General features: G+C 46.2%; 1 protein-coding gene across 14 annotated transcripts in view; it reads left to right on the top strand.

Moving 5' to 3' along the window:
- The window catches only part of COBL (cordon-bleu WH2 repeat protein), a 273659-nt gene that overhangs the window by 240427 nt on the left and 19082 nt on the right, over positions 1 to 14150 (top strand). For 8 of the 14 annotated variants that reach the window (XM_082399294.1, XM_082399286.1, XM_082399301.1 and 5 more), the window contains 2 exons: positions 2993 to 3302; positions 4592 to 4648. In XM_082399294.1, the coding sequence (XP_082255420.1) occupies positions 2993 to 3302; positions 4592 to 4648 (367 nt within the window). The remainder of the gene's footprint in view (positions 1 to 2992; positions 3303 to 4591; positions 4649 to 14150) is intronic. The other 6 variants (XM_082399296.1, XM_082399291.1, XM_082399288.1 and 3 more) reach the window with 1 other exon arrangement.

Genomic DNA, 14150 nt, shown 5'->3' with positions numbered 1-14150 from the left:
CGCAGGAGGCTTGAGCCTTTGCACAAGCTCACCTCTCATACTAGCTGGCAGACCTGCCCGGTGCTCCAAGCAGCCTTCCATCCTCCCTCCCTCCTGCCCTCTCTGGTACTTACCACGCCCTCGGGATGCTGATGGCATTGCGCCCCTGTTCCTTCTCCCTCGGACGTTTATGCGGCTGCCCTTCCCATCCTGTGTGAACATCTCACTGCACACCAGCAGGCTCCCTGAGAGCAGGGCCCCCCTCGCCTGCTGCCCAGCACCGGCTCCGGGCCCTGAAGCAGGCACGCGGGTAGACCCTCACTGGACATCTGTCCATCGGGTTTGAGGATGGAGCACCCTGGGCCCTGGGGAAGGTCCTGGGGAAGGCGATCCTCCTGGGCAAGAGGGGAGCTCTGGCATTCATACTCCTCACTGTGCATTTTTAAGTGGTTTAACACATCCACAATGGATAGAGACTTCTCACCCCTTGCTGACTAAGTATTTGCCGTTGGCTGGATTTAGAGCAGCGACTTGCAACTTTTTTTGCCTCAAAACGTCTGAGGGATGTAGAACAAGCCCAGACAAGCATCCTCGATCTTATACCATGATCGAAAAGGGTGGGCTTGGAGCGCCCCCTCTACCAGGGATGCCTTGTCAGTTTCCAGGGCACGTGAGTGCCGGGAAGCCTGTTCACAGATGATGGTCCTAGTGTCTCCCTGAGGGGCCAGCTGAGAGTCTTCCTTCAGGGAGTGATGCCCACTGCAGTGGTGAGGGGGCAGGGCTGGACCGAGCACTTACTCAGTGCCTGCTCTGTGCTAAGACCTCCCTCCGACCAGCCTACCCCCTCTGCCTGTGCAAACACACCTGGTATTGGCATCACCACGTGGCATTGTCGGTCTTTGTGTACTTGTCTGTCCCCTCGTGAACCGTGAGTCACCAGAGAGCTGGGTGACTCTTGGATTGGAGACCTGCGTCCCCAGGTCCAGTCACGGGGCCCTTCCCATCCTGGCACACACCCTGCAGTGGAGACACGCTGGGGGCATCGCACTGTGGGCTGGCATCACATTTAGTCCTCACCGCAGTCCCGCAGGCTGTGTATCACCTCACGTCCCAGAGGAAACTGAGACAGAGGGTCCGGGGACCTGCCCCAGGCTGCTCTGCTGGGATTTGAACTCAGGTCTCTGTGACCTAAATCCTATATGCTCTTTCAATGTTCATGCTGTTTACACTACAGAGAAGAAAAAGTGTTAGTTTAATTAACCTACTTGCTCAGTGAAGGTGACAAAAAAGAAGGCAGGAAACTAGAGTCTGCTGGGCCATCGGGGCTGCCCTTGAAGGCTGGGCAGGGGAGCAGCTCTGAGTGGAGTTGGCAGGAGGGTCCAGGAGTGACATCTCCGGCAGAGTCGCTGGCTGTGTGGACAGAGTAGCCAGCACACAACATCCGAGGTGTGACAGCTTCTCAGCAGACCCACGGCAGAAAAGGCTTGGGTGGTATTAATCCATAGGCGGTGTTTCTTCTCCGGATTTGCCCTCTAATTAAGAGTCTTGGAACAAAAGCCAGGAAGAAAGCTAGAAGAAAGAGGTCATTGTTCAGAGGCATTCACTGCGTTCAGACACATTGCCTTGTGCCTTTGCTTCTCTAAACAATTCCTCCCTTGTTTCTGATCTTTATTTGTGAGCTTTTTTGTGAAATGTCTGTTTTTTTTGTTTTTTGGTTTTTGTTTTTTTGGTTTTTTTATCTTGTTCTTTTATTTTACTGTTTGGGATCTCCAAGAATCCAACACCTCCAGGAATTTTCTCCTTGGTGCTCTTTTGGTTTTGTTAATTCTGTGTCTCTAGTCTGCTGTCTAGTTAAAATATTGACGGTGTTGAGTGTGTATTGATGGTGTTATGATGTCACTTGTCTATCAAGGCATGAGTCTCTGGAGTTTGCACTCGGCATATGTGTAGCCTTTATTCATTTTAGGCATCCAGCAATTTACTTATTGAAGGAACGCTTTTCAAACAAAACACACTGACACTACAGCACGACACAGTCCTTATTTCCTGGATGACCATAAGCAGTGCTTAGATCATATGCCTTGAGGTTTAAAATCTATATCTACATTCAATTTAAAAAAAACACCTCTGGTCTGAGGCTGGTCCAGAGTTCTATACTCCTGTCCTACCACCTCAATATTAGGGGGATTCTTCTCCAAGCATGGAGCTTTCAACCTCAAAGCTCAGTAAGGGGAAAATTGGTACCCACACTCTCCTAACACTTACCGTCCCTCGGAATAGCTGGACAGATGTGACGCGTGGCCGCAGTGCCCCATCATCACAATTAGAGTCTGACGGAATGAACTCGGGCCTCCGCAGTAAGTTACAACTTGGTGCACCTTATTCCCTCTGCTGCCCTAAACCACGTTCAGTGCTCAGGAGACAGTGACCTCAACCAAGAACACTTTTATTCTCATTTTTTTACATTTTACTTGCGGGTTCTCTTCTACGAGCACCTCTTACTTAAACCAGATCTTACTCTCACATGTAAAAATAAAGAGAAAGCCAGAGGCTGACAATGACTGTCATTAATATTTAAAGCCAAATTATACATGTTCCTGGGAAGTTAGAAGTTCCCGAACAAGATGAGTTTTTTTCAAAGTTTGTTTCTATTTTGAAAACCCCTAGTTTCTCCAAAGAACTCATTTTCAAACAACTTCTGTTAAACCAAGGGTCAGACTAGAAACAGTTGCATTCATCATGTCGTTAGTTTGAATTTTTTAATGTTGTTTGCTCGTAGTCACATACAGGATAACAATTCCAAAGGTTAGTTCAAAATAGGCTGATTTTTTTAGGGAAAATGTTGCTCTCAATCACATATGCACGTAACTCATTCCAAGTTAAAGTGTGTCCAGAGGGAAGCGGTGTGTTTGAGGGGTCCTCCCTCACACCCCAAATTCCAGATTTCAAATGAGTCAGGCAGTGGGGAACTCACTGGAGCGTTGCCTGACCTGCCCTTGTGTGTCTCGTCCAGTGAGCCTGCCCCTGGGACCTGGCGGTCCCTGCGGTGTGGACGGGGTCCCACCACTGCCGTCGGAGGCCGAGGAGACTGTGTCTGTGGGCAGCTGCTTTGCCTCAGAGGACACAACAGAGGACTCGGGAGTGATGAGTTCCCCCTCGGACATCGTGTCCCTGGATTCCCAACACGACAGCACGAAATCCAAAGACAAGTGGGCCACAGACCAGGAAGACTGCAGCGACCAGGACCTGGCTGGGACCCCAGAACCGGGCCCCCAGAAGAGCCCCTCGTGGGAGAGGAGTGGCTCTGGGAACTGGCATCCGAGGTGAGTCATGGACGGAGGGAGGTCTTTCGTCCTGGTGACCCAACCAGTACTTGTTAGGTCACCGCACCCTGACTGGAGACTTGTTATCCATAGTTCTGTCTTCATGCTCTTTCTAGCTATGCAGGTATTTACCAATAATACATAGTATTGGCTTGTTTGTTTATACCTTTGATATAGATGGTACCATACTCTGAGTGTAGTTTTCCACTCAACATCATGTGTTTAAGATTTATCCCTGATAACGTATGTGTTGTTAGTTCACTTATGTATCCATTTCTTAATGAATGGACACTAAGGTTGTTCTGGTTTTTCACCACTGGAATCAATGAGCAAGTCATACATAGGTCTCCACTTACACATAGAGTTTTTCTAGAAGAGAAATTATTAGACCTTCAGAGAAAACTCACCTGCAAGTTTTTGGAATATTGGCAGATTGCTCTCCAAAATGATGATCTGGTGTCCATGTCCTCCCGCTGTCTATAGTGGCCTGCCACTCCACATCCACACCGATACGGGGATTAATGGGCGTCTTAAGTGTTGTAGTCATATAGGTGCCAAATGGCATTTCCTGTGGCTTTAAGATACAATACTCTGATTAGTAAGGATGAGCATCTTGTCATGTGTGTATTACCAATTCAGTTTCCTCTTCTATGAATTGTCTTTTCATAGCTTTCTCTTTTTTTTAAATTGGGACATTACTTTTTTTTTTAATCATTAATTTCTCTTTAGACAGTTATTTACACACAAAGAATCTCTAAGACGGTGGCTTGAATTTAACTGTTTTATTTTGTTGTATGAAAATTGCTTTTTGATTTGAATATTGTTGAATTTGTCCTTTTTCTCCTGAATGTATATGATATTTGAATATTTGAGAGATCCTTCTCATACCACAAAGGACTAAAGATTATCTGAATTTCTTGTAAAAGTTTTAGCGTTGCTTTCTCACATTTGGGCTTCTTGTCTACCTGGAGTTTATTTTTGGGTGTGGTGTGAAGAAGGGATCTATTTTTCCCACTGGTTCCTAGTTCCACGTTGGTCCTCTATCAAGTTTCTGTATACATATCAGTCTGTTTCTTGCACTCATTCCATAGACTGGTTAATCTGTCTCTGCACCAGAACCAGTCTGTCATAATTCCTTTCTTCATTCTTAGTTAGAAAGGCAGGTTAATTCTTGGCAACTCATCCTTCTTTTTTTTCTTACTGTGGAAGTATAGTTGATTTACAATATCATGTTAGTTTCAGGTGTATAGCACAATGATTCATTTATACATATATCTATTCTTTTTCAGATTCTTTTCCCTTATAGGTTATTACAAAATATTGAGTAGAGTTCCCTGTACTATACAGTAAGTCCTTGTTTATCTCTTTTATACACAGTAGTCTGTATATGTTAATCCCAACCTCCCTTTCCCCTTTGGTAAACATAAGTTTGTCTTCTATGTCTGTAAGTCTCTTTCTGTTTTGGAAATAAGTTTATTTGTACCTTTTTTCTTCTTTTAGATTCCACATATAAGCGATATCATGTGATATTTGTCTTTCTCTGTCTGGCTTACCTCACTTAGTATTATAATCTCCTTTTTTTTTACCTTTTAGGTAATTTTAAGAACCAGTCACACAATGTTTTAGAAACGTTAATAGAAATAAAGTAGATTTTTTTTTTAAAAAAAGCATAAGTTGATCACCAAAATGAATGAATGCCTTTGTATTTTTCATGTTTTTTTCAGCTTTGTCTAAATGAACACACAAGTCTCTGTCTGGTTAATGTAATTGTAGTGTCAATACTATTTGATTTTGGTTTATTTTTAGCTAACAGTTTATCACGAGCATTTCCCCAGGTGGTTGTATACACCCTCTAATAATGTTCAAGTATAGCTCTTCAATCTTAAGGACAATTCCAAGACCAAGTTCATATTCTATTAGACAGGAAATTAGAAGGTGACAATTGGCCCATTTCGCCTCTGCCCCAAACAGGGTGCATTGAGCTGAGGTTGGCCTGTTTGCAGAGAAAAAATACGGCATTTCCTTCACAGGCCACCTAAACATAAAGGAAAGGAGCTTCACAGCAATCCTCAGATCTGTTCAGTCGGTTTGCATTGGGATTGCACACCCTGAGCTCTACATCTGAAACTAATCAGACACGTTACCTCGGTGCCCCAGGGATGCTCCTACAAAAGTCCCAGTGGATTTTGCTGGTGTTGACCAGATGTAAAATCTTGCTGATTTCTGTTCAAATATGGTACTGTTGTCTGCAGCCACAGCCAGGATAATCACGGGGTCTTGGAATCTAACGCTTTATCCAAACAGGGAGCAGGTCATGTTTTTCTGCCCTCGTCTCTAGGGTGCTGCTGAATTTGAGAGTAGTGTGGAGGGGAGGGAGGGGACTCTGGACCCTGACCGACCCATGCAGAATCCCACCACCACTAACTAGTTGCTTGGCCTTCGAGGGCCCTCCTAACTTTGCTGAGCCTCGAGTTTTGCTTATATCTGTGCAGATAATGCCCCCTACGTGTCACAGGTGTGGGAGCCACTGGGCACCTGTGCACATGCTCAGTGCCTCTTGAATAGCCATTGGGTGGGACCCATTGACTAAATCACACGGTTAGTTTAGGGACCAGAGCACCATGAATTTTCGTGGCACATCCACTTGCCTTTTTTGGGCTTTGGAGTCAAATGAAGATGAAGATGATCGCTGGGCCCCTCAGTCCTGTCTGTGCTGTTCCATTATGTGCCTCAGAATTGGGATCAACTCTCCGCCCATGATTTTTCATGGAATATCTGTAGGTTTTTCTTTTTAAACAAGAGTTGTCTCCATTGACAAATTAGACATACTCAGAGGCTTCAGCATGGTGTATCACATCTTTATGTCCAAATGCATAACTTTCAATAAATTTCAGGATTACTTAAAATCCGTGCCTACTGTGGAAAGCTGGGGTTACAAACTCAGAGGCCACAGAGCATGGGGGAAAGCACAAGTCTTCTCTAAAGAGGGCAGCCCCACAGCTTCCTTACAGTTGTCACCCTGAGGGATTACAGACCCAGTGTGGCCGGCGTTGGAAGAGAAGACAGACATCTAGATTTTTATGTGAGGTCTCCCCAATTTTTTTTTTTAAGGCTATAAATGTTAATTGCTTTCATTTCTTTTTCTCTGATTCCCATGGAAGCTGAGCTTTCCCCATATGTTTGTCAACCAGGTAACATTTCCACTTTTGTAAAGACTCTGGTTATGGGAGGAATAGCCTTAAAGTTAGAACTTGAAAAATATTCAGATGCAAGAAATGAAGATGGGGACTAGAAAGCAGGTGGCAGACCCGGAGATTGTCCCCCGGAGGCTGATTTCACTTCCCTCCTTGGATACAAACGGTACTGATGCACAGCGGTGGGCACTGGGCCTAGGATGGGACAGGAGCTGGAAAGACGAAAAGATGGACAAGGTCCCCACGTGGAGACGGCCCTTGTATCGTAGCCGGGAGGACGGGTGGTTCCTCAAGGGCTGTGACCCACCTGCCATCCAGAATCCAGTCCCCTCCCCATCTGAGAGATTTAGGTCTCCCAGATTTTAAATCTTGGCAACCAATTCAGACTTTCAGGGCCAAACAAAACACATCTGCATGCTGGGCAGGCCGGTCCCAGATGTGCGCTCCACTGACCGCTGGAGGCCTTGGTCCATCCTCCTCTGCTCGCTCATTTGCCAACTTTGGAAACGCTACAATTACTCAGGTATTTCCTGGGATATATCTCTTGAAAAATATCGCTTCACAATATATTTGGGAAGTTCCACATTCTTCTCTTGGAAGAGGAGAAGATAAAGTCTCTTACAAATTCTGCAGCAAAGCAACCTGTGTAAGTTTTCCCCTCTGCCTGCCTCTTAATATCCTTTAGAATGAGTGTTCCGCTGAGCACCATTTGGGAGATGCCGTCCTAGGGCATCCCCCTTGTGCACTGTCACACTTACGGCATTTACAAATACGCACCTCAGATACATGGATAGAGAGACAGAGAATACACTGCTTCTGGTGAACATGGTGCATTCCAGTGATGTGCTCTGAGGTTCTGTCTGAGAATAGGGCCTTGAGAGTTGGGACAGCAAAAAGGCACTGAAGCCTGAAGGGAGAGGGGAGGGTTGGGTCAGACTTCAGGGGCCGACCAGTCCTGGCCCAGGGAGCAAGTCTGCAAAATTTGTGTGATCCACAATGGAGCAGATGATGGCAGGTGTCCAGACTGGCCCGGGGTCAAGTTCAATGAGATGACAACCCGTGCTTGGGGGTTGGTAGCCCAGAATCAAGCTGAAATGGCCTGAGAGCAGAGCCCACCATTGTTCATGGAGGTGTGGTCTTGACCTCGGCCACCTGGAAAGGGCCCCGGAGCAGAACACTGCCCAGGGGCACACGTGTTCAGTGATGGAGAGAAACAGTCACAAAGAACGTGGTTTCTGACCCCCTGCTCTCCCAGGAGAGGTCAGGCCTGGCGACAAGGGCAGATGTGTACTCAGTCAGCCGGCCAGCTCTTCCCTTCCTGTGCCCTGAGATGGATGCCCCTGGACCACATTTAGAAAGGGAGGCCACTTGAAGGGGCTGGTACCCTGATCTTGGTGCCTACTGCTGGGCCCTGAATCCACCTCCTGGCTCTGCCCAGCATAGATTCTGACACCTGGATTCTGCAGCTCATCATCCTAAGGTGGCATTTGTGTTCCCAGGAGGGGTGTTCTTCCTGTGATGATCCAGGACCTGGCTGTGACAGTGAGGCCTCTCCATCCTTGGAATGCCAGACGCCAGAGGCTCAGGAGCAGAAGTTACCCTTTGCCATGATGGGCATGGCTAGGTCTCCCCAAATGGGACATGGGTTCTGATGGATGGTGAAGCTGTCCCCAACAGTCTCAGACACCCTCAGCTTGCAGAATCTCCACTGGGGCACCAGTTCCCAGGGGAAATAAGGAGTGTTTGTGGTTTTCAACTTTGCCAGGGTGCCCTATACTATCGCCACCCCTCTGATACTTGGAGATTCATTAAGTATTGGAGGGAACAGTGGAAGAACCTTTGTGACCTGCAAAGACCCCAGTTTGTAAGGTCTGTAAAGTTTTAGTTTGCCGGGCTGTTTCTCCTCTCTCTGCCATCTGCTATTTTGCAGATAGCAAATTCATCCAGACTTCTTTGGCTGGGATTGCCTGGGGTCCCACTTTGACAAATTGGAGGCAAGGACTGTTTGCTCCGGAGCTGCTGCAGCCTGTCCAAAGAGCGTCTGTGGGGTTGGCTTCAGCTGAAAGCATTTTTCTTAAACTATTCGGTCTAGTGGCAAAGCGCACGGCTTCTGCTCATGCACTTAATTTGGAGGCTCTGCTCCTTGCTGCCGCGGCTCCAGCGTCCTCAAGGGCAGCGCTGGCTGGCCTCCATCGAATGCCCTGACAGCCAAGATCTTGCATTGAAAAGTCTCAAGGATAAATACCAGCCTTCTAAGGAGAGCAAGGGTGAAGGCTTGGGAATGCTTAGAGTGTGCGTTGTGTGCCGTGATCTGAAAATGGGATGTTTTCTATCCAGTCACGCGATTAGATCCAATTATAGTTTGCGTTGAAGAATACATCTATGCCCTCAATTCAAACTTGACCCTGTAAGTGGGACATCAAATTCCAGGAGTCCTCCTCTAAATTTAGCACAGCCAGTAAATAATCTCCTTCAGGAAGAATTCAGCCCATGTGGTGATTGCCCCTCATGGTGGGGACACCTAGGAGTGGCTTCCACACAGTCCTGCCCTGGGTGGGAGTTGTGTCACCCATGAACGATCTCCTGCCAGCTGCATCTTTCCTTCGTGTATGACCCAGGCCAGCTCTCCTAATACTTAAAGAGCAACACGATGTGAAGACTGCCTGACATCATATCTGCCCTGCCTGTTGCTGGTGACGCTGCCCTGGGCCAATGACTTGACCTCTCACTTCTTTTTTTTAAATTGAAGTATAGTTGATTTACAATGTTGTGTTAGTTTCAGGTGCATAGCAAAGTGATTCATATATATATATATATATATATATATATATATATATATATATATATATTCTTTTTTTCTAAATTTACTTAATTAAGTTATTTTATTTTTGGCTGTGTTGGGTCTTTGTTGCTGCACGTGGGCTTTCTCTAGTTGCGGCGAGCAGGGGCTACTCTTCGTTTCGGTGCACGCACTTCTCCTTGTCGTGGCTTCTCTTGTTGCGGAGCATGGGCTCTAGACACGCGGGCTTCAGTAGCTGTGGCACGTGGGCTCAGTAGTTGTGGCTCGTGGGCTCTAGAGCACAGGCTCAGTAGTTGTGGCACTCAGGCTTAGCTGCTCCACAGCATGTGGGATCTTCCCAGACCAGGGATCGAACCCATGTCGCCTGCATTGGCTGGGGGATTCTTAACCACTGCACCACAAGGGAAGCCCTTATAGGTTATTACAAAATATTGAGTGTAGTTCCCTGTTCTCTATAGTAGGTCCTTGTTGGTTATCTGTTTTAAATATAGTAGTGTATCTGTTAATCCCAAACTCCTAATTTATCCCTCCCCCCTTTACCGTCTTCGTAACCACAAGTTTGTTTTCTATATCTTTGGGTCTATTTCTGTTTTGCATATAAGTTCATTTATATCATTTTTTGCCCTTAGATTCCACATATAAGCGATATCATGAGATATTTGTCTTTGTCTGGCTAACTTCACTTAGCATGATCATCTCTAGGTCCATCCATGTTGCTACAAATGGCATCATTTCATTTCCTTTTATGGCTGAGTAGTATTCCATGGTATATATGTACCACATCTTCTTTATCCATTCCTCTGTCAATAGACATTTAGGCTGCTTCCAAGTCTTAGCTATTGCAGATAGGGCTGCTATGAACACTGGGGTGCATGTATCTTTTCAAATTATATTTTTCTCTGGATACATGCCCAGGAGTGGGATTGCAGGATTATATGGTAATTCTATTTTTAGTTTTTTAAGGAACCTCCATACTGTTTTCCACAATGGCTGCACCAATTTACATTCTCACTAACAAGGTAGGAAGGTTCCCTTTTCTCCACACCCTCTCCGGCACTTGTTATTTGTAGAATTTTTGATGATGTCCATTCTGACTAGTGTGAGGTGATACCTCATTGTAGTTTGGGGGATTGACCTCTCACTTCTATTTTCTTGTCAGTACAATCGAGGTCTGCAATACCACCCCTTAGAATAGTGCCTAACATATTGCCAGGCTTCAGAAATTGATGGCTGGTGTTATTATTGTTGTTGTTGATGTTGTTTATTTTAAACTGCCTGAGGAAGGGTAGAAACTTGATTTGTTGGAAATCCTTATAACCTGTGTCTACCTCTGACGATCTGCCTCATTAAACTATTTATAACATCTTTGTTTGAAAAGAACATATGCTCATACTTGTGTACCGATAGATAGATGGGGGAGAGACTAGCACTATTTCTAAACTCTCGAATCCTGAAGGCAATCTTGCTGTAATCAGGCAACTTATCCATCTGTGTATCAATACTGTGAAGCTCTCAGTCCTGGGATCCCTTTGGGGGACACTAGTTCCACAGAAACGCTGTAAGGAGTCAATGAGACAGATTGGGTAAGTGGGTTACAGGCTCTGTTTTTTTTTAACAGTAGAACCACACTGAAATCATGTGTAGAGCCTCAAAAGACAGAAACTGTAGTTTCTCCAGGGGAAGGGCGTCTCCCTGTATTGTCTGCTGCCTGCCCACCTTCCGCCTGGCACTCCGTAAGCTCGTTCTCAGCCCCCACCCGTCCGTGAGTGGTGGACGTGAGGGCTGTGGAAGTGAGAAGCTGTGCCGCTGTTATCTGCAGGGCTGATGATTTCACGACGCTTACGGAACTGAGAATACGCAGGTCATGGGTGGAGGAGCTGGGCTCCGGTCCTGGCTTTTCAGCCCTGGAACTTTGAAACTAGAGGAGCTCTGTGACCTAGGAGGGTTTAGAGATGTTTTATACCTTCTAGACCTCTGCAGCTTTGTAGTTATAGGAAGGAACTTTGTGACTCTAGCATCATTTAGAAACATTTTATATATTCTAGATCCTGAAACTTTGTAACTATGAGAACTTTGTGACCACAGAAACATTTAGAAATAGTTTATCTTCTAGAACCCTGCAATTTTGTAACTACAGGAACTTTGTGCCCACAAGAGCATTTAGAAACATTTAATACCTTTCAGAACCCTGAAACTTTGTAACTACGCTAACAAAGGAGTATTTACAAACATTTAAGATCTTGGAGAATTATGCTGTAGGTACAGTAGCTACCAGCTAACTTTGGCTACTGAGCCCGCCAGATGGGTAGCCCAAACTGAGACGTGCTGTGAGAGTGCAATTGCACCAAACATATGAAAAAATGAACTTTTTTATATTAATTATATGGAAATGATGATAATAATTTGGGTTAAATGTTGAGTTACAGTATACTGATTAAAGTTAAGGAAAATTAACATTAAAGTATTTAATGAAAAATAATCTTGCTTACTTTTTACCTTTTTAATGTGACTACAAGAAGATTTTAAATTACATGTGTAGCTCATATTACATTTCTATTGGACCCTGTTGTTCTAGAACTCTGAAGCTTTATAAATACAGGACCATTTGTACATGGAATGGGGAAGTTAAGCACATATTACTGTCATCAGCCATCTATTTTCCCAGGCTTCTTACCTTTAGTTTATCAAGTAACTGTTTTGAAATCGCATGGGTTGGTTTGGTTGTTGTCAGCAGTTGAACTGCTGCCTGAAAAGGACATCTTTTTCCTCTCAGACTTTGCTTGTTTTCTGCAACTGGGTAAATTACCTAAAGAAACTTTCCTAGCCACATCAAAAAGAAAAATGACTTGATGTGCTGGAATGGGGCAGAATCAGCCCGTGCTTTTTTCTTTCTCATATAAATTTTTTTTTTTAATGAAAAAGCACCTATTTGCCTGGGTACTGATTTCTCGTGACTGCTGTTAGTTCTCCCATGGGAGTGGGTGAGGCCATCACCAGCCCCCGCCCCCGAGGCTGCTCCACTTCCTGGGAAGACTCCCGCTTGAGGCCAGCAGAGCCACAGACGTTAGGCAGCAGTGGCTTGTCCGTGGCTGTGTCCTTGGCAGTGTGACCCTCCGTGGGAGGGAAGGCTCCCGGTAATGTTTATCCAACACGTGCAGCTGGTATCGGAATGCCTGTGCTGCTTGTTTGCCCTTCATTCCCTTGGTCTTAAACCAAAACAAACTGTCCATAAGAAACTGTCTATCTTAGACTGGGGTGTGTGTGGGGCATGAGGAATGATGCCTGGGAAAGGAACATCTGCGCAGTTGACTTTCAGCTAAAAAGAGGTGCTGGCGCTTCTGGCCAACTGTGATGCTTCAGGGGCACGCACGAGGGCCCTCCTGCTGAGCCCACAGAATCTGCCCTCCAAGCCCAGGGACCAAGTGCTTCCAACTGGCTGTTACAGGGAGAGAGGAAAAGCTGTAATCCATCGGCAACCCTTTGAGGAGAAGTGGATGGGGTGGGTGAGGAAGGAAAAGCAAGTTCTGCTAAATCTCCCCCTCCTGAAGCTGTACATTGGAAAGCATAATAGATACATCACACCGGTTTGGGCTTTTGCCAGATGACCCATTCACCCAGAAGCCCAGAATCCAGAGTGTGGCAGGTCCTATCCCGCATCAGGGGAGGCACCGGCTGCAGACGCCAAGGGGTCCACAGGCCTGGCCTTGCCCCGCCCCGAAGGTGCTCGGCAGCCTTGGGAGAAGCACTGGCCAAGGACCTGGGCTCCCTCCCTCCACAGCGCTCCCAAGGCCGGTGGCTTCTGTCATGTGTCCACTCTCTCCTCCTGGACAAGCAAGTCCCCGGGGAACCAGGTCCACACTGGGGCGTCAAGAGCAAGGTCAGGTGAGAGGTGGGTGGGGTGTGTCAGCAGAGTGTGGAGCTGAGCATCTGGGGCAAACCTGGGACGTGTACAAGAGGCAGACGGGGAGGAAAAGGGCGGGCAGGAAGGCTGAGCCAGGCGGAGGGCAGAGGAGTCGGTATAGGGACTCCAGACTTCACAAGAGGGCCCGCACGGGAGGTGAGATGGGCAGGCAGAGAACAGGTCTGAAGCCCTGAGCTTGGGGCTTTGCCACTGATGGTTAGACCAGGCAGCTCAGGCCGGAGCCTGGGTGGGAGGAGCGTGGGGAAGGGCTGCCTCAGGCCTTGCTGCAGTGCCTCCTTGAGGATTTAGGATTGTCACACACTGGTTTAGGATCATCACAGGGATTGCTAGGTACTCAGTAACAAAATAAAATTATAAACACAGCATGCCATGTGTATTGGGCATGGTATCACAAACATGTAAACTGCTTTTCATAAAAGAATTAGTACTCATTAGAGGACCAAAGGATCATTTTAAGTGTTGCCCATTTTGAACATTGCCTTATCATTCAAGCTGCTTTGTACCAAAATGAGCCTACTTCAAAAAAAAAGGTATAAAATATTTGCCGTAATCCATCCATTTCAACACATCACACTGGTTGGCGATGGTGCCTAGATTTCTGCCTCACCCTTGTCCACAGACACAGGTTACTTTTCAATCATCATGACCATCCTGTATGGAGTTGTATGTCTTGAGTTCTTCACGTGACATGCCGGCTTAAGCAGTGATCTGTGTTTCCACCTACATGTCATGGTCGTCATATGGATGCAGTGACGGAGGGGACTTCCTGCTGCCGGAAGCTGTAGAGACCGCCCCATGAATATGATGAACATGGTGGTGTTTATGTTTTTCCTTCCATAGCATTATTTTCTTAAGGCAAATTATCAAAAGAGAGGCTAATGAACCAAAGTTCCTACAGCTACATAATTACAGCTATGCTTTTGCTTCTTGAT

This window comes from Balaenoptera borealis, assembly GCF_965194805.1.
Source record: "Balaenoptera borealis genome assembly, chromosome: 7".
Lineage (NCBI taxonomy): Eukaryota > Metazoa > Chordata > Mammalia > Artiodactyla > Balaenopteridae > Balaenoptera > Balaenoptera borealis.
Note: the sequence above shows the minus strand (reverse complement) of the source record. Positions and strands in the feature narration are given on the sequence as shown.